General features: G+C 34.7%; 2 protein-coding genes across 2 annotated transcripts; both read left to right on the top strand.

Annotated features, from left to right (window-relative positions):
- The first annotated feature begins 2,912 nt into the window (after positions 1-2,912).
- Positions 2,913-3,369, top strand: LOC116567515 (keratin-associated protein 19-7-like). Its single transcript, XM_032302593.1, has one exon. The coding sequence runs from the start codon at positions 2,943-2,945 to the stop codon at positions 3,144-3,146; it is 204 nt and encodes a 67-aa protein (XP_032158484.1). The 5' UTR covers positions 2,913-2,942; the 3' UTR covers positions 3,147-3,369.
- Positions 3,370-9,648: 6,279 nt separating this feature from the next.
- On the top strand, positions 9,649-10,027 carry LOC116567506 (keratin-associated protein 19-3-like). The gene has a single exon (XM_032302585.1). The coding sequence runs from the start codon at positions 9,682-9,684 to the stop codon at positions 9,865-9,867; it is 186 nt and encodes a 61-aa protein (XP_032158476.1). The 5' UTR covers positions 9,649-9,681; the 3' UTR covers positions 9,868-10,027.
- The last annotated feature ends 9,148 nt before the right edge of the window (positions 10,028-19,175 follow it).

Here is a 19,175-nt window from a genome sequence, read left to right as displayed (position 1 = left end):
GAGCATCTCAAGCTGACTCCATTCTGACCATAGAGACCAACATGGGGCCCGATCCCATGACCATGAGGTCATGACCTGAGCTGAAATCAGGTCAACTGACTGAGCCACTTAGGTGTCCTGATATTCTTCTTTTTTACTTTCATCATTATCATCTTTATGGCATTCAAGCCTTTTGCAACTGTATATGAAATGTAAACACCTAGATATAACCAGGAAATATATCACTCTGTAGCTTTCCTTGATGAGACTCATCATTCATCCAAAGGATTTTTTTAAGTAGATTTCCAATCAATTATTACTCATCAAAAGCAAGCATGTTGTTGGTGGTATTTTACATAGTAGAGTATGTAAAATATGTAATAAAATTTTTGCCTTTTCAAATTTGAATGGAATATTCAGGTAATGCAACAAGATAAAGTTTTTTGTTCCTGTTTGAGTTGGTGAAATCCAATAATAAAAGGACAATAGCAGAAGTGAGAGCTGACCTAGAATTAGAGATTGTGCTGTGCTGCCCCTTATATCATACAAGTGCAAAAACTCCAGATGGTTAAGTGATGCCTGGAGTCACAAATACCACAAGTGTCAGAACCAAGATCAAAAACCAGTTCACTGAAACCTGGTGATCTACCCCATCATGCTGATTCTCTTCCATTATATATTTTCAAATTTGAATACCATCTGGAAAGTTCTTGTCATATTTCCATGTATAGCTATAATTTTATAGCTGAGTTTATGGGGAATAGTTCCCTCTGTTAGATTAACTACCTCTTACTGTGTTTTCTTTTACATTTTATTGTGAAAATTTTATTTTATTGTATATAATCTACTTCTCAATTTGTAATTTAGTTGTACTTCAAGGCAAATGAAGAATGAATAATGTTAAAACTTAATCCTCATCACGGTATTTTATTAAAAAGATTTGGATTTGTTTATACAACCTGAAAAAAATCAGTCAACTCCTGTCACTTGTACTATCAAACATTGTATTTTCATAGGTAAGGACATCAGGAATAAAGTTTGGTCATGCCTTTAAAGAACTTTGGCTCCTATAACTAAATAACATTTCAAATTACTCTATTCTCGCACAGATCAGTACCTTTGCAGCCTGAGGAAGATGTTACAAAGTTACAGAGAAAAAAATTATCAGTATACTTAAAATGAGAAAAAAAAAGTGACATTCCTAGTATAATGTAGTGTATTTTAGTGACCTACAATTTTATGTTTTTTTGATTTATGTCTGAGTTACAGGACAACCTTGGGAATTTACAACAGAAGTTTCCTTTATTGATTTGTAAAGACTATTATTTATCCCAAGTGAAAACAGATTTTCTTTTTCTTACCACCCTTTATCATAGTGTTATTTAACATGTATTTCGAAGGAAACTTCCTAAGAGTGAAAAGAAGGAAAAAGAAATAATCTACTTTGGGTCCAGCAACTGAACATAAAACAATACTTCTACAAAGAAATATACAGTCTTTATTTTTCAATGGATACTTTCATTTTGATAATTTTTCACTTAGAAAACAAAGAGACAAACATTTTTTCTATGTATTTTATAATACTTTAGTATAGCTATTTTGCTGCTCATTAACAGTAAAATTGGTCTTGTGTAAAACTATCACATTTTATCCTTGAAACTATTTTTATTTCTTATTTGACTATTGAAGTTTCTCATTTTTGTTTTTAGTGCTCTATCTTAGGTGGACACATCTCTTTCAAATCCAAATGAACAAAAAGAAACCATTAATCGCTCTCACATGATGTGGCTGAGTTATATGAACAAGAGGTGATATCCTTAATCCTGTCTGAGTTATTTATGGTTACATGTATTTAAAAGGACTTATTGAGAATGAAAAATTCAGCTTATCAACTATTTCTAGTTTAGGGTGAGAAATATTGAAATAATATTTGGATAAAAGATACTTGGGATATGTTGGGTTATGACATATCGAACCACATTTTGGTTTTAAAATGATAGTTTGCTAAGGTGGAGTCAGAGAGTTGCATTGGTTAGTAGCCATGATAGCTACTATCCGTTTACTTATAATTTCTTCTTTAGTTCCATAAGCAGTGCTTAATTTCCTACTCGCTGTTTAGGATTAAAACATATGAGGAAATTTACCTTTGTTAAAATACTTGAGAATCTCATAAAAACTCAATTGTATATTCAAAATCATGTAAGTTAAGGGGCTCCTGGATGGCTCAGTTGGTTGAGTGGCTTACTTTTGATTTTGGCTCAGGGATTGAGCTCTGTCAGTCTCCAAATTCTGTGGAAAGCCTGCTTGGAGAGTCTCTGTCTCTCTCTTTGCTGAAGATAGTTCTTAAAGCCAAAAATATTATAAAGGTTATTATAATTAAAATGATAAAAATCAACATGTACCTTCTTTTTAAAAAACTGTTTTCTGAACAGAGGTACTTTCTTCAGTCCTCATCTTGATAAATAGATTTCCTTTTTGAAAAATATTGATTTAACAGCTGTAAGTTGAACAAATATCTATGAATTTAATTGGAGATGGAATTATCCACTTGGAAGATGACAGAAAGGAGAAAATTTTTAACTATAAAAGGAATGTCATCAAATGTAAATGATGTAATATACCTGGTAATAAGCAATTCAATGTAGGGTTTGGAATGTATAAAATTTAAAGAGGTAGGCATTTCTTCCCATAAAAACTAAACAATAGGTTCAAGGACATTCTAAATAAGAAGCTAAGTAAACCGAGGTATTTTAATGGGAATGAGGGCCTCTCCCTGTGTCAGGAGACAGTAGAATAATGAGTTACAACACTGCAGATAATATGCAGCATGACACAAGGAAAAAGTATACATGTGATTTATCATATGTTCTGCTCAGGGTATATAAGCATCTCTCTACCCATGCTGACATTCAAACTCAGGATCTGGACTTGAACAACAAACCAAACTCATCACCCCTGACACCATGAGCTACTACAGCAACTGCTATGGAGGCCTGGGCTACGGCTATGGAGGTTTTGGTGGCCTGGGCTGTGGCTGTGGCTGGGGATGTGGCACCTTCCACAGACGGGGTTGTGGCTGGGGCTGCGGCTGGGGCTGCAGAGGCTACAGATATGGCTGGTGCCGCCCGTCTTGCTATGGAAGTTATGGATTCTCTGGCTTCTACTAAAATGCTGCTCCAGAAGCCCAACATCTGAGGCCACAAAAGGATTATCCAAATTTGACTACAATAACCAAACCAAACAAGATCATCCAGAGTCAAGCCAAGATCAAAAACATTTGGTATCTAAGACTTCAGGAATATTTATCATTTTATAGTGGTCTCTTTCATGTTTCCTGGTGTCCTTTATTTCTGCTTTTGTAACTGTGGGATTTCTCTATTCCTTTTGCAATAAATTCTGAACTTGAAATAGCATACGTGGCTTTCATTTTTTTATGAAACTCAAAATATCAAAGTGATTATTTGTAACTGCACCCAACTGGCAATGAAGAAAATAAATTACTCCACAAAAAAACCAAAGTCCTAGGAGAGATATAAACATACACCCATATGGCTAGATAGATATATTCCAATCCATAACACTCAGTTGGAATGAAGATTTTTTTCCACTGAACACTAGACCAAACCTTATTCAATGCTTTTAGTTAGATAACATTGGTATACGAATTTGGTACTGATCTATTAACTTTACATATTTTTGTATCTAAAGTGAGGCTGACATGCAGAGTAAGCACTTTGATGTTTTGTTCAAAATTTATTTTTATTTAGCCATTTTAATAAGAAGAAAAAGTAGTGATAGAATAAAATATATCTCTAAATGCACAGTGAAAATAAACATTTTTATATGATATTTTATATCATATAAATATATATATATAGTTATATATATATATATAGTTTTATATATATATATATATATATAGTATCATATTTTCCCCCATGGTCCTCCATGGTGGGACATGGCATTGTTCTTCAGTATTGTCAGTACACTGAAATATTTTCTTATTCATCTTGGAAACTTAAACATCACTGTCATCGCTTGTGAAGTAATCTGTATCAAGGCTATTCCTGGCCTGAAACTTTATGCATTATAACAAGTGTCTTGTAACGCTGACCTTCAAAGAGTGAGCATTTCATGTTAGTACTTCACATAAGTATTTGCTTATGAAAAATACAGAATGAAGTATCATCATTTCTCCCTCTCTCCCCCCTCTCAATTTTATATATTTAGGTAGTAAAACAAAAGTGAATGTTTTCTGTTTGAGTTAACTGAATTCAGTAAAACCAGTAGAATTATGAAGCTGGCAGGGGCCCTGTAAAGCTTACTATAATGCCATCTTGGCTGGGAAAGGACTCCAGAAAGTGAAATGAGTTGCTAAGGATCAAGAATGGCATGAGAAATACAAGTTAATACTGGAACAGGTCTTACTGAAGAGAGGCATCTGCTTTACCATGCGTACTGCCACACTGATTGCATACTTCCCTCCTTGAGTGCTCTTAAATAAAGCATCTTGCTCTGGTCATGCACCTTTGAAGAGCTTAATTATCACAGCTGATTGACCACATCCATTTATTTTGATATGCAAATATTCTGATGTAGAATCTTAAACTATTAATTTCTAATTTAGTTGTATCTGAGTAACAATAACTAGTAAAAGGGTTAAATCCAAACTCTACTTTAAAAACTTATTACAATGCACGTGAAAATCTCAGACTTGTTTACTGAATGCATGGATGAATGTGCTCAGTCAGCTTGTGTCCTTTCAGTCAATTCAGAAGTATTGCAGCTTCGCTGTGAGTAGATCAAGGTAAAGATATTTTAGTGTCACCATGAGAGGACTGAACTCTTTCATTTTAGTGAGCAAAACACAATTTCACATAAAACTATTTTACTCTCTAATTGAAAAGTAGCATCAGAGTCTGAGGAAAGACTTTATATATATAAAGAAAAACAATAATCAATATAACTAATTAGAGAAACTAGCACTCTTAGTATAATGCAGTTTTAGCATATTAGTATACCTCTTAATGTTAGATTGTATTGATTCATGTTGGAATTAAGAGAAGAGCTCTGGAACACATTTCCGTCCATGGGAAGCTGTCACCTAGTTCAGAGAAAATCCATCATCAGATCATCAGCAGCACAACTGAGAGATCTGTCAGAGTTAAATAGACAGAGTGTGACATCATTAAACCTGCTTGATTTATTTGTGTTTTTATGGCTTCTTGTTGACTTAATGAGAATGAAATATTCAAATTAACAACTGTCTTTTAATTTAGCATAAACAATAAAAATGGAACAAATTCTGAAGACAGCAGACAAGGAAATTAAAGAATAAGATGTGAGGGAGCCAAGAATTTCTTAATTAAGATAAGAAAAAGCATTAAGCATAAAATATTTTTAAATGAATGAATCAGGACCATTCATTATATTAAGAAGTTCTGCTCATAGATAGACACCATTTTAAAGTGAAAAGAAAAAAAAAAGCATACACAGGAAGAAAAATATTTCCAGAACACAGATCTGACAAGATGCCAGTATTCAAGTACATAAAGAGCTCCTGTTACAAATCAATACTTAAATATTAAAAACTGAACAAAAAACTAACAAAACACTTGAACAGACATTTCAAAAAAGAGGATACCTAAGTGATCAATAAGCATGTCTAATGGAGCCCTATATCATTACTTGCCAGGTAAAAAATTTAAAAAGTATTCCAATATTGTCACATGTCCACAAGAATGATCGAATTAAATTGTCTGAAAATGACAAGTATTGTCAAAGATATAGAGCAACAGAAACTCTTTATTGCTGGTGGGATTGCAAATCTAACAACTGTTTTGGAAAATCATTGTTATTTTTTTTAAGTATTTACTTATTTGAGAGAGAGAAAGTGAGCATGCACAGAGAGAAGAGCAGAGGGAGAGAATATTCAAGTAGATCTCCTGCTGAGCATGGAGCCCTATGATCAAGCCAGGCTACATCTCATGACCCCTAAGATCATAACCCAGGAGATCACAACTTGAGCCAAAATGAAAAGCCGGTTACTCAACCAACTGAGCCATCAAGGTACCCTGCTCACCCGCCTTTTGGGAAAATTATTGATAGGGTCTACAGAAACTGTTGTCAAAATCTAGACAGATGGTTATTTCCAGAAAGTGATATTGACCAAAAAGGAACAATAGAGACATTTTAGGCATTAAGGTATGATTGGAATAGATAGTACATGCTTATTTGTAAGGATGCATCAAATTTTAAGCCTAAATTTATACATAATATAGAACTCATTATTATGCTTGAAAACAAAGAACCAATGCAAATGTACGATGGTTATACATTCCTCTAAAGACAGAAAGTCATTTGAGCTCATTCCTCTTTTAAATCCTTCTTGGTTAGATGCAGCCAGATGTTACCTGTACCTGGGAGAAACATGGTGCTTATGTTTACAGACCTTAAAATTCATTCATCCTTTCAGGACTTATTTTTTGTGTTTCTATTACATGGTAGATATTAAAGAAAAATAATCAAATCCAACTGAGAAATTGCATCACTTGAAAATTACTTGTAAAACAAAGAAAACTTGGGATGTTTGGGTGACTCAGTGGGTTAAATGTCTGTGCTCCACTCAGGTCAAGATCCCAGTGTTTTGTGATTGAGTCCTGTATCTGGCTCCTTGCTCAACAAGGATTCTGCTTCTCCCTCAGCCTGCTGCTCCCCATGCTTGTGCTCTCTCTCTCTGACACACAAATAAATAAAACTAAATTTAAAAAAGGAAGAAAACCTGAATACTATATTTGAGGTCATATAAGATTCTGAAGAACTTAGATTCAAGCCTAAATTTAAGGGTACTACTGGAAGAACCAACCAGTTTGGGTCAGCTTTGACAAATGACTAACTTCTTAGAGTTAGCTGAGTAAGTTTTGCCCTCATCTTTTCCCCACCCTTTATCTTTTAACATTATGTCTACATTTTTGAGATTCTGAAGGCATTTCCAACGTATAAGGGAATCTTACTGAATTTGACAGAGCCTTTGAATTTGGATTATCTTTTTGACACTGAGACCTTAAAAACACATATTTGTTATCTTAGTAGAGATTAGTATGGTATTTCCCGAGAAGAAAAGGAGAAAAGAAAAAGAGCACAGACTAGGCAAAGGGAATACAAGTGGGAAACTTGTTTTAGAAGTGAAGGTACAAGAGGAAGGAAGAAAATGGATTGACTATAGACTGGATGAAAATTGATGGGTGGCAAAGAGAAATTTCACATACTTTACATTTTGATCTGGCTGTCATAGCCTATTAATGGTTAATGGAGCACAGAGACTCAATGATACTCTAAAAGAAGTTTAACATACCTATTAGAATGACTATAATTCCAAACGCTGACAGCAACAAATGCTGACATGGTTGTGGAGCAACAGCAGCCCTCATTTATTGCTGATCAAAAGCACAGTGGTGCAGCCACTTTGGAAGACAGTCTGCCAGTTTCATACAAAACTAAACATAGTCTTGCACATAAGATCCAGTAATAACTCTCCCTGGTTTTACCCAAATGAGCTGAAAACTTAGGTCCACACAAAGACCTGAACACAGACATTTATAGTTTTATTCTTTATTGTCCAAACTTGGAAGCAATCAAGTTTCCTTCCATAGGAGAACAGGTAAACAAACTGTGGCACCTCTAGACAATGGAATATTGTCCAGTGATAAAAAGAAGTGAGCTATCAAGCTGCAGAAGATGTGGAGGTATGATGAAAGCTTACTGCTGAGTGAAAGAAGTCAATGTGAAAAAGCTACATACTGTAAAATTCCAACTATGACATTCTGGCAAAGGTGAAACAATGCAGAGAGCAAATTTCGTGGTTGCAAGAGTTTGGGGGAAGGGAGGGAAGAATGGGTGGAGTACAGAGGATTTTTAGTGGTTTAATGATGATTACATGATATTATGCATTTGTTAGAACCCATAGAATAGTGTGACACAAGGAGTGAACCCTCATATAAACTATAAAGTTCAACTAATAATAACATATCAACTTGGTTCATTAATTGTAATTTATATACCATACTAATTCAAGATGTTTAATAATGGGGGAAATGTGTGTGTGCGTGCGTGTGTGTGTGTGTGTGTGCGTGTGTAGGGTATAGAAACTGTACTTTTTGCTCAATTTTTCTGAAACTTAAAAGTGACTAAAAATGTTCTGTTAATTAAAAAATAAGAGATAAAATGCAATATTAGATATATGGATGAAGAAATGAGAGGAAATAATGAATGTAAAAATAGAGAAGAGATTTTTTTTTAGATTTTATTTATTGATTTGACAGAGATAGGGGGAGATCACAAGTAGACAGAGGAACAGACAGAGAGAGAAGGGGATGCAGGCTCCCTGCTGAGCAGAGAGCACGATGTGGGGCTCCATCCCAGGACCCTGAGATCATGACCTGAGCCGAAGGCAGAGGCTTAACCCACTGAGCCACCTGGGTGTCCCACAATCTGCATTTTTAAATAGAATCATTTATTTGACACAGAGAGAAAGGGAGAGAGAGAGAGCTTGATCAAGCACATGCAGAGGGAGTAGCAGAGGAAGAGAGAGAAGCAGACTCCCCACCAGAGCAGGGGGCTCAACGTGGGATTTGATCCCAGGACCCTGAGTTCATGACGTCAGCTGAAGGCAAATGCTTAACTGACTTAGCCACTCAGGTGCCCCATGATCTGCATTTTGGGAAGCAACCTGGGTAGATCTCATACCAGAGAAGATGATTAGGATTTGGAAGGATAACTTTTAGTCAGCTTTGAAAGCTACTCTGAAATAAAGATTTGATTACAGTGACTTGCCTTCAGTTTGTGAACAATTTTGTCCCATCCTTGTCAAAGCCCATGGAACAGTACAACACGAAGAATGCAATATAAACTATGGATTTTAGTTAATAATTACATATCAATATTAGTTCATCAATTATAACAAGCAAAAATGGTTATTATTTTTCAAAGTAATATAAAAAGTAAAAAGTGTATCAGTTATGTAACCAATGTTCTAAAATCAAAGAAAACATAGATTATTTATGTATTTATTTCCTAAAATTCCTTACCGATATCACAACAGTCAAGCTGATTCTTCTTGGCTCTCAAATATTTCCATTTCCTTATCTCTGAAATAGGTAGATAACTCATTTTTTAGCCTGAGGAGTAAGATGCTTTAAAAGGATAGGATAGATGATAGAGCTTTGACTTTGACCCATTTCTTTGATTCAACTTGTAAATGAAGTACAGCAATCTAGAAAAAACAAAAACAAAAACAAAATCAAAACAGAGATGAAGAACATTTCATTGAGAAACACACCACCAGCAGATATGATTGGCATGCTTAGCTATGAAGAATTCTGTTTAGGGTCTGATATGTTCAGCCTTTGAAGATACTGCATTCCTTCTTATAAAGTGATGCAATAACTTTTAGAGGCCACCTAACTAGGCACCAAAGCAATCTTAAACATTTTAATGAGTGTTGGGGCCTCTCCCTATGTCAGGGGACAATGAATGAATGAATTGTGTCAAGTAGATAATTGAGAAATGACACAAAAGGAGTGTATACACGTGATTTTTTACATGCTTTAACCAAAGTATATAAGCATCCCTTTACACATGCTGACATTCACATTCAAGATCTAGCCTTGAATACAGCAAACTAAACTCAACACGCCTAACACCATGAGCTACTACGGCAACTACTATGGAGGCCTGGGCTATGGCTGTGGAGGTTTTGGTGGCCTGGGCTGTGGCCGTGGCTGGGGATGTGGCAGTTTCCGCAGGCTGGGCTGGGGCTGGGGAAGTTACGGATGTGGCTGCTTCCGCCCTCGGTGCTATGGAGGATATGGATTCTCTAGCTTCTACTGAAATCCTGCCCTGGAAGTCCAATGTCTGAGGCCATAATGTGTTTAACTCAAATTAATCAAAACGTGAACGAAGCAACATCAGCTGGGACCAAGCCAAGATGAAAAGTATTTTGCACCTTAGATTCTAGGAATATTCATCATCTTTTATTTGCCTGCTTCTGGTATCCCCTACATGCACTTTCATAACTGTAGAATTTCTCAGTTTCCTTTGCAATAAATTATCCTAATTTAAAATGGAACATATGGCTTACTTTATTTATTTATTTATTTAACTGAATTCTGACTTTATCTTTCACAGTGCATTTCCCATCTTGCATCATTTCAAAGAAATAGTCTTGAAATTCTGGTTACACGTTCCTGCAATTATCATAGCAATATAAAACAGAGTTTATGAGGACTCATCTGCTTTCCACATAACCACCTATTTTTGGTTAGTGCTATTAGTTTTGATTTAGAATCTTGAAGCTATTAATTTCTAGTTTAGCTGGATCTGAAAAAAAATAATTAGCAAGCAATGCTAAGATCAAATGCTATGTAAAATATTTAAGGTAGATTTGAAAGACTCAGATTTGTTTACTAAACATAAAAATAGTTTTGTTTAGCCAGATAGTAAGGTCTACCCTTTCAGTCAAACTACTCATAGTTTATTAGCTTTGCACTGGCTAGATCAGGGAAAGTAATAACTTGATGACTTCACCGCATGACTATACTATTTAGCTTGACAGAGTAAAACAATAGCTATTCTAATTTCTTAATGGTTAATAACATTTCTCCAGATTTGTGAGAAATGCCTTCTGTAGCTATAAAGAAGAATAATCAACACCATCACTTGGAGCAGATATTTGACGTTCCTAGTATAATATTATATTATTAGAATTTGAAATGACTGTTTTTATGTTCCTCTGCTAGATTTGGAGAAATGCTCCAGCTCATCTTTATTTCCAGGGAAAAGCTATTGCTTATGTTAAGGAGAACACATCACAGCCAGTTCACCAACCCCCAAAACCGAGGCATATCTGTCAGAGTCAAATAGGCAGAGTGTGACATACAGAATGAAACCTGTTTGACTTATTTGTAATTTTATTGCTTCAGCTTGGCTGAATGAGCATGAAATATTCAAATTATCAACTATTTTTATTTTAGAATGATCAATGAAAATGCAACAATTCTGAAAAAAAGGAGATAAAAATAGTTAACTAACACTGTGTGAGGTCGTCAAAATTTGATTAGAACCAAAAACATTAAACATAAAAGAAAAAGATGAATAAATTAGATGTTATTATGTTACAACATTATGTTTATATAGAGAGAGATTTTAAAGTGGAAAAATTTTAAGTCACATACTAAGTGAAAATAATTTTAATATATAAATCTGACAAAATGCCAACACCCAAAAATGTAAAGAGTTCCTCTTAATCAATTATAAAATATTGATTAATTGATTAATAGCAAACAAGGCCACTTAAAAATGGACAAAATACTTGAACAGGCATTTCAAAAGAGAGGATATTTAAGCCGCTTATAAGCTTATGTAAAATTCTCAATGTCATCATTGATCAGGAAAACCAAATTAAAATAATATTCAGATATCACTATGTACCCTAAAGATGATCAGATTTAGATGTTGAAATGACCAATGTGGGTAAGGTTGTAGAACAACTAGAACTTTCATAAGCTGCTGGTGGTATTGTAAATTTAGCAACTATATTAGAAAATTATTTAGTAGAATCTACTGAAGCTAAATATATATAGTATAAATTAGCAATGTGTGTCCCATGCATACCCAAAGTAAAGGAACACCTCGGTCTACAAAAAGAACCACTAGTAAAAGGTATATAGCAACTTTATTCATATTAGGAAGAAAAGAAGGAAGGAAAGAAGGAAGGGAGGCAGGGAAGGAAGGAAACTACACAAATACAGATTTACCAGAGCAAAATAGTAAATAAATTGTGCTTTAGTCATACAATGGGCTACTTTGCAGTAATGAAAACAACAAAACTAAAGTTATATGTAACAACGATGTATTTCACAGAGACAGGGATGAACAAAATCATTCAGGAGCAAAAAGCTGCTGGTATACCATCTGATGCCATTCATGTGATGTCCAGATGAGACAAACTTCTAGAGAGTAATACTAACTTGGTAGGGTCAAGAGAAAATTTGGGGATCTTGAGTGTGATCAATATAGGTGGTCTGTCAATAAACGCAAAATATCACTAACTTGTACACTTAGGACGTGGATATTTTATACTATGCTTTAAAAAACAACAAAAGCAAATGAAATGATGGCTTTATGTTCCTCGAAAGCAGGAAAACTATTTGAGACAATTCCCCCTTTGAATCCTCAGATGCATTTATAGAGATATCCATGTCTAGGGAAGACGTGATCTTTACCTGTAAGAATCTTAGAGTGCATTTGCCCGTTTAACTCGTCCTTATTGGTTTTCTGCAGCATACTAGTAGGAGTTCATCAGTCAACAAGTCCAGCTTGGAAAATACATCATTTTTATAAGCTCAAAAAAACTGGATGGTATATTTGAAGCCATGAGAGTTTGAAAAGAATTTAGATCTTTCATTCAAATTAAAAATGTATCTGGTGGGGTTCAAGCAGGATTCAGGCCAGTCTTGGGTTTAAGTGATTAACTGCTTGGAGTAAGCTGAAGGACTTTTTGCCTTCAGTGGGTCTTTTTCTCTACCCTGTCTTTTTACATTATACTTATATTTTTGGAGATTTCCAATGTTAAAACCTCTTTTTCACAGGGAATTAGGCATTTTTTTTTTCTCAGCATCTAAGATCTTAATAAGTATTTCATATCTTAGCAGACACTTAGCTATTTTCTGAAACAGAAAACAAAACATACAATAGGCAAAAAGATGTAATGAGCACTGGGTGTTTCATGGAATTGATGAATAACTGAACTCTACATCTGAAACTAATGATATACTGTATGTTAATTAATTGAATTTAAATAAAATTTAACAAAAAACTTAGGCAAAGAGAATACAAAGGCAAAAATATTATGGTAAGAATGAAGATATATATGGAAGAACTTAAGTATGAATTGTATAAAAAATGGAGGAAAGCCAAAGAGAAATTGTATATATTTCATTATTTCCCCTATTTCCCACACCCTAAGTGGGAACTGAGAGGAACTGAGGCAAAGTGATATTTGAAAACTGATTGGATAAGAAGGTAAATAATGGATTAGGGGAAAAGGAGGAAAAGGTGTCTATACGGCAGGAAGCAAATGTAATCTATTTTTGGATAGAAGATAAACCAGAAAGGGAGTCTAGATGTGAAAAAAAGGAATTTTGAATAATCTTTAATGTTGCTTATGATTTTTGATTACTCTGATTTGTCTTTAATATTTGAGCAATATTATCATGTTGTTAATCCAAATGTTCATTTTCCAAACTAGTATGCAAAATCAGAAAAGAGAATATTTTTATGGTGGCCAATGTTATAAAATAAGAGAAAAATGATAGTTTTATTTCAACTTCTTTTTTTTCCCCTGAAGTTCTATACTGGTGTTCACAGCAGGTGAGCTAATGCCTCCAGACTTCCAAATGTTTCTTTAGCTTTGAAAAAAGACTTTACCATGAAGTATTAGATGCCTTTGAAGGGATATAGTAAATTTTAGCACCTTGAATTTAACCGATTTCTTTCATTTAATCTTAAGTAAAGCATAACAATTCAAGATAAGCCAGGGATGATGCAATATTTAATTTTAAAACATAACACTACCAAATGTGTTATTTAATATCCCTGGCTATAAGGAATTTTATTTTGTCTGGGATGTCCAGACTTTGAAAATACAACAATTCTTTCTCATAAAAAGGATGCAGTATGTTTAAAGGACACCATGCCTAGGCAACAATGCAAATTCAAACACTTTCATGAGTTTGAGGGGCTCTTCATATGTCAAAATTGTGTCAAACAGGAGTAACACATAGAATGACTCAAAAATAGGTGGTATGTATTTTACCACATGATTTGCTCAAGGGATATAAGTGTCACTCTAGACATGTTGCCATTGATACTCAAAATCTTTTTTTTTTTTTAAAGATTTTATTTATTTATCAGGCTGGGGGAGAGTAAGCACAGGCAGACAGAATGGCAGGCAGAGGCAGAGGGAGAAGCAGGCTCCCTGCCAAGCAAGGAGCCCGATGTGGGACTCGATCCCAGGATGCTGGGATCATGACCTGAGCCGAAGGCAGCTGCTTAATCAACTGAGCCACCCAGGCGTCCCTGATACTCAAAATCTTTGACCAGAAAAACAACTCACCACCCCTGATGCCAGGAGCCATTGCACCAACTACTATGGAGGCCTAGGTTGTAGCTGTGGAAGCTTTTGTGGCCTGGACTGTGGATATGGCTGGGGATGGGCCAACTTCCCCAGACTGGGCCATGGCTGTTGTTGGAGGGGCCACAGATACGGCAGCTGCTTCCCGCTGTGCTATGGAGGATATGGATTCTCTGGCTTCTAACAAACTCCTGTGTCAGTAACCCAACATCTAAACTTACAAAACTGAGTGCAGTATCTGAACATTTAATATCATGCTGGGATTATTTCCACAAATGTATTTATCTTTTCAGAATTTTGGACTTTTCAATATATTCCTACATCTTCCTCATAATTTAAGCATCCTCTTCTTTTCTGTTTATAACTGATTATCTGTTCCCCTTCTAATAAAATATCAACTTTGAAAATGAAATATGGTTTTTATTTTGTTCATGGAACTCAAGTACATGAAAATGATATACTGTTTTTGTTTTTAGCCCTATAAGATACATCTGCAGACTTTGGAACTATCACCTGATTAAGTGTGGAGTGATGGAGACACAATAGTTATTTTGCCTGCTCTGACATTAGGACTCTACAAGACTGAAAGGAAAATGTTACTCAGTTTTCAATGAGGGAAGCAATCTCCCTGGTTTAGAAACTTTTTTTTTTCATATACCTCACAAATATGCATACAACTAGATGTAAAAACTAATAATTCTAGACTGAAATGAAAAAAAAAGTTTAAATGGTTGTAATTTAATATTTTTCAAACTCAAACCCCTCAGATTGTTTTTCAGACTCTTACTTTTATTTAGATAATGTTTAGATTTAAGTCAACAACAAAAAGCTAAGGCAATTTAATATATCTATGTATTTATTTATCAAATATATGTGTTTTATATAAGTCAAATCACATTTTTAATTCAGAATAATGCATAATAAATCTTTCCACTTATTCAAAATTCATTTGGCTTTTTTATTTTAAGGACAATCAAATGGTAATAGATCAAATATTTTTCACTAGTCTAATTATAAAATAAATGGCCTTTCCAAGAATTTTTTAATTTGAATAATCTCATCCTGTGTATCATACTCTTCAGCACATTATTTCATTTGACATTTGCATCAAGCAGCTGACCTATAAGTCAGTAATGAATTGGGGTAATTTTTTTCCTGTGAGATCATTTAACTCAAAGCATTTTAATTAAGACTTTTTAGTTAGTTCTCTTACATTCTTACTGTATTTTCACAACTAGACATGGCATTCTTCTCTACCACCATTCTCATACTGAAGAATTTTTTCAGCTCAATAAGGGAAAGAAACAACCAAACATAATATTGAACTAATTTATTTTTTAGCTTAAACTGATGCTAAACACAGCTGAATCCACAGAGTCTTCTAATAGATCTGAATTTTCTTTGATAAAAATAAACAGGAGTGGAGATCTTACTGATGAAATAAGAAAAAAAGATATAAGAAAATACCAATTTTTTTCCCTAAAATCAAATGATATACTCAGGTAACAGCAAAAAATTAAGATTTTTTTAATGTGTCAAAATTGGTAAAATATATTTGATTCAATTAGATAGTAGTGTCATAAACTTGCCAAAACCAGACATTAAATGACAGCAAGGCTATGCTTCATTATCTTGCAGGTAAACACACACACACACACACACACACACACACACACCCTCAGAAAAGTAATAGGCTTCTACAGAGTTAGGTAAGCTCTAGTAACAGAATCAGGACCAAGGCCAATGTTTTCTGAATCTAGGTGCAACAATGTAGCTTTCTCTGCCCTGTATTTTCTCCCTGTATTTTGAAAGTTCTGCTGAGCTTCCATGAACATACATGCCTTATGAGGATGTGAAGGATTACATTTTTTAAATAGAAAAACCATTTCTGTAACATTTTGTTGTTATAGAGAATTAAAACTTACTTTCAATGTTAGTTTTATCTGGATTTCATCTATATCTCTATGCATCTCTCTATCTCTATCAGAAGTCTTCCTTCAAAGGCACAGACTTATTCAGTCTACATAAAAATAACTTTTCTTGGCCATCAGTTATCAGCTAGCCTTTTAGTTAATCCAGTCTGGGTGTTGTGGACTATCAGTGTACACAGCAAATGAGATACAGTTGTATGTCAGGAGTAGAGCTCCATTGTTTCACATTTGAACAGGTAATAGTTCCGCAGTCTATAAACATTCCCTATAGGGCTAAAAAACAACAACAACAACAAAAAAACAAAAACAACAACAACAACAACAACAACAAAACAAAAGCAGCCATCCATGTAATTAGATTGAAAAACACTGTCTATGACACTCTTAGTAAGGTACATTATCATATACTATTACACCCTATTTTATTATTTAATTAATTTTTGTCTGAGTGAAGGAAAAATATTTTGAATTTATAACAGAAGCGCCACTTTGGAAAGCAGTATGGAAATTGCTTAAGAAATTAAAAATAGAGCTTCCCTATGACCCTGCAATTGCACAACTGACCCAAAGATACGGACTAGTGAACAGAAGGACCATCTGTACCCCAACATTAATAGCAGGAATGGTCACAGTCGCCAAACTGTGGAAAGAACCAAGATGTCCTTCAACAGATGAATGGATAAAGAAGATATGGTCCATATATACAATGGGGTATTATGCCTCCATCAGAAAGGATGAATACCCAACTTTAGTATCAACACTAGAGATTATGTTGAGTGAAATAAGTCAAGCAGAGAAAGTAAATTATCACATAGTTTCACTTACTTGTGGAGCATAAGGAATAACACAGAGGACATTGCGTGAAGGAGAGGAGAAGTGAGTTGTGGGGAACCAGAGGGAGAGATGAACCATCAGAGACTGTGCACTCTGAGAAAAATACAAAATACCGAGGGTTTTGGAGGGGCGGGGGTGGGGTGTTGGGCGAGTCTGGCAGTGGCTATTAAGGAGGGCATGTATTACATGGAGCACTTGGCGTAGTGAATAAACAATAAATCTTGGAACACTGAAAAAATCAAATTAAAGAAGAAAAAGTGCTCTTAACTTTCAAATAAAAACATGGGGACTTAGAGTGGAGAAGGGAGTTGGGGGAAATTGGAAGGGGAGGTGAACCATGAGAGACTATGGACTCTGAAAAACAATCTGAGGGTTTTGAAGGGACGGGGGGTGGGAGGTTGGGGTACCAGGTGGTGGGTATTATAGAGGGCACGGATTGCATGGAGCACGGGGTGTGGTGCAAAAATAATGAATACTGTTATGCTGGAAATAAAAAATAAAAAAAAAAACTATAATTTGGCCAGTGGAGAATATATTTTCATCATTTCATACATCAGTACAGGATCTGAGTTTCACATCAAGTCATTGCTTCCTTGCAGAAAGTCTCTGAAAAGAGAATGACAAAGAATCATCCAAGTCATTGAACCCACCAAATTAAGAGAAAAACAAAAACTTTCAAAAAAATATACATTCTCAGTTTTCAAAGATAATTCATATCTAAAGGATATTATCATTTTTCTATTTTTTAACTCAGAAATAAAAAAGCAATAAAAATATTTATTTTATATATTTGATGGTATTATTTCACAACTTTTTGTTCTTAACCACATGCTTCTTTTCTTCTTTGGAAAATACCTGAATAAGGATATATTTCATTATTGAGTTTTTTAAAAAATTTGTGAAATATATTGATTTTTATATTATATGGACATAGTTATTTGCATTAGAAATGAGCATATAAATTAGTCATCACAGTCAAACAATCTAGCAGATTTAGTTAACCATTCATGGGATTCTTTATTTTTTTAAGATTTTATTTATTTATTTGACTGAGAGAGATCACAAGTAGATGGAGAGGCAGGCAGAGAGAGAGAGAAGGAAGCAGGCTCCCTGCTGAGCAGAGAGCCCGATGAGGGACTCGATCCCAGGACCCTGAGATCATGACCTGAGCTGAAAGCAGCGGCTTAATCCACTGAGCCACCCAGGCACCCCACCATTCATGGGATTCTTAAATGCACTAGATTTATTTGTGATTGTTTGGCTTCAAAATGACTTTTTGGGAATTAAAAATTTTCCAACTTTTTTTCAAAATGGAAAGTAGAAATAGAATAAATTTTGATAAGAAGGCAAAAGGATTTAACAGTCAGGGCAAATACTGGGTTAAATATTCCTTTAAAACTTAAAAACCATTTTAATCCATATTCTATCTTAGAGAATTGCTACAAGTTATAGCTTGTAGAATATAATTTTTCATTAATTCACCAAATGTTTTTGTTTGTAAGAACAATTAACAAATCCAGCTGGGAGAATGAATGATCAAAAATGGTATTGGAGCGCCTGAGTGGCTCAGTTGCTTAAGGGTCTTATGTGTCTACTTTCTGCTCATGTCGTAATCCCAGGGTCTTGGACGAGCCCCAGCATTGGGCTCCTTGCTCAGCAGAATGTCAGCTTCTCCCTCTCCCTCTTCCCCTCTGCCTGCTTATGCTCTCTTTTTCTCACTTTCTCTCTCTTTCAAATAAATAAATAAAATATTTTAAAATGTTACAAAAACACTAAGTCAGGAAGTTCTGTACACCCATGTTCTTTGCAGCATTATTTACAGTAGTCATGTGTGTAAGCAACCTGGGTCCATCAATGGATAAATGGATAAAGAAAGAATAATACACACACACACACACACACACACACGCCACACATAGAATGGAGTATTACTCATCCATAAAAAAAGAAGGTAATCTTGCCATTTATAAGAACATGGATGGACCTTGAGGGTATATGCTAAGTGAAGTAAGTCAAGAGAAAGACATATATTGTATGATCTCATATATGTGCAGAATCTAAAAAAACTAAACACTGAGCTCATAGATTGGTGGTTGCTAAAAGCAGAGGATGGGGGTGGAATAGTAAAAATGGGTGAAAGGGGTTAAAAGGTATAAATCAGTTATAAAATAAGTAAGTCATAATGATGTATTATACAGCATGGTAACTATAGCTAATACTACTGTATTGCATATTTGAAA

Source organism: Mustela erminea, chromosome 1 (assembly GCF_009829155.1).
Source record: "Mustela erminea isolate mMusErm1 chromosome 1, mMusErm1.Pri, whole genome shotgun sequence".
Lineage (NCBI taxonomy): Eukaryota > Metazoa > Chordata > Mammalia > Carnivora > Mustelidae > Mustela > Mustela erminea.
Note: the sequence above shows the minus strand (reverse complement) of the source record. Positions and strands in the feature narration are given on the sequence as shown.

Excerpts from the sequence above, each read along its gene's own strand:
- LOC116567515 (XM_032302593.1), top strand. The coding sequence starts at position 2,943 with ATGAGCTACTACAGCAACTGCTATGGAGGCCTGGGCTACGGCTATGGA.
- LOC116567506 (XM_032302585.1), top strand. The coding sequence starts at position 9,682 with ATGAGCTACTACGGCAACTACTATGGAGGCCTGGGCTATGGCTGTGGA.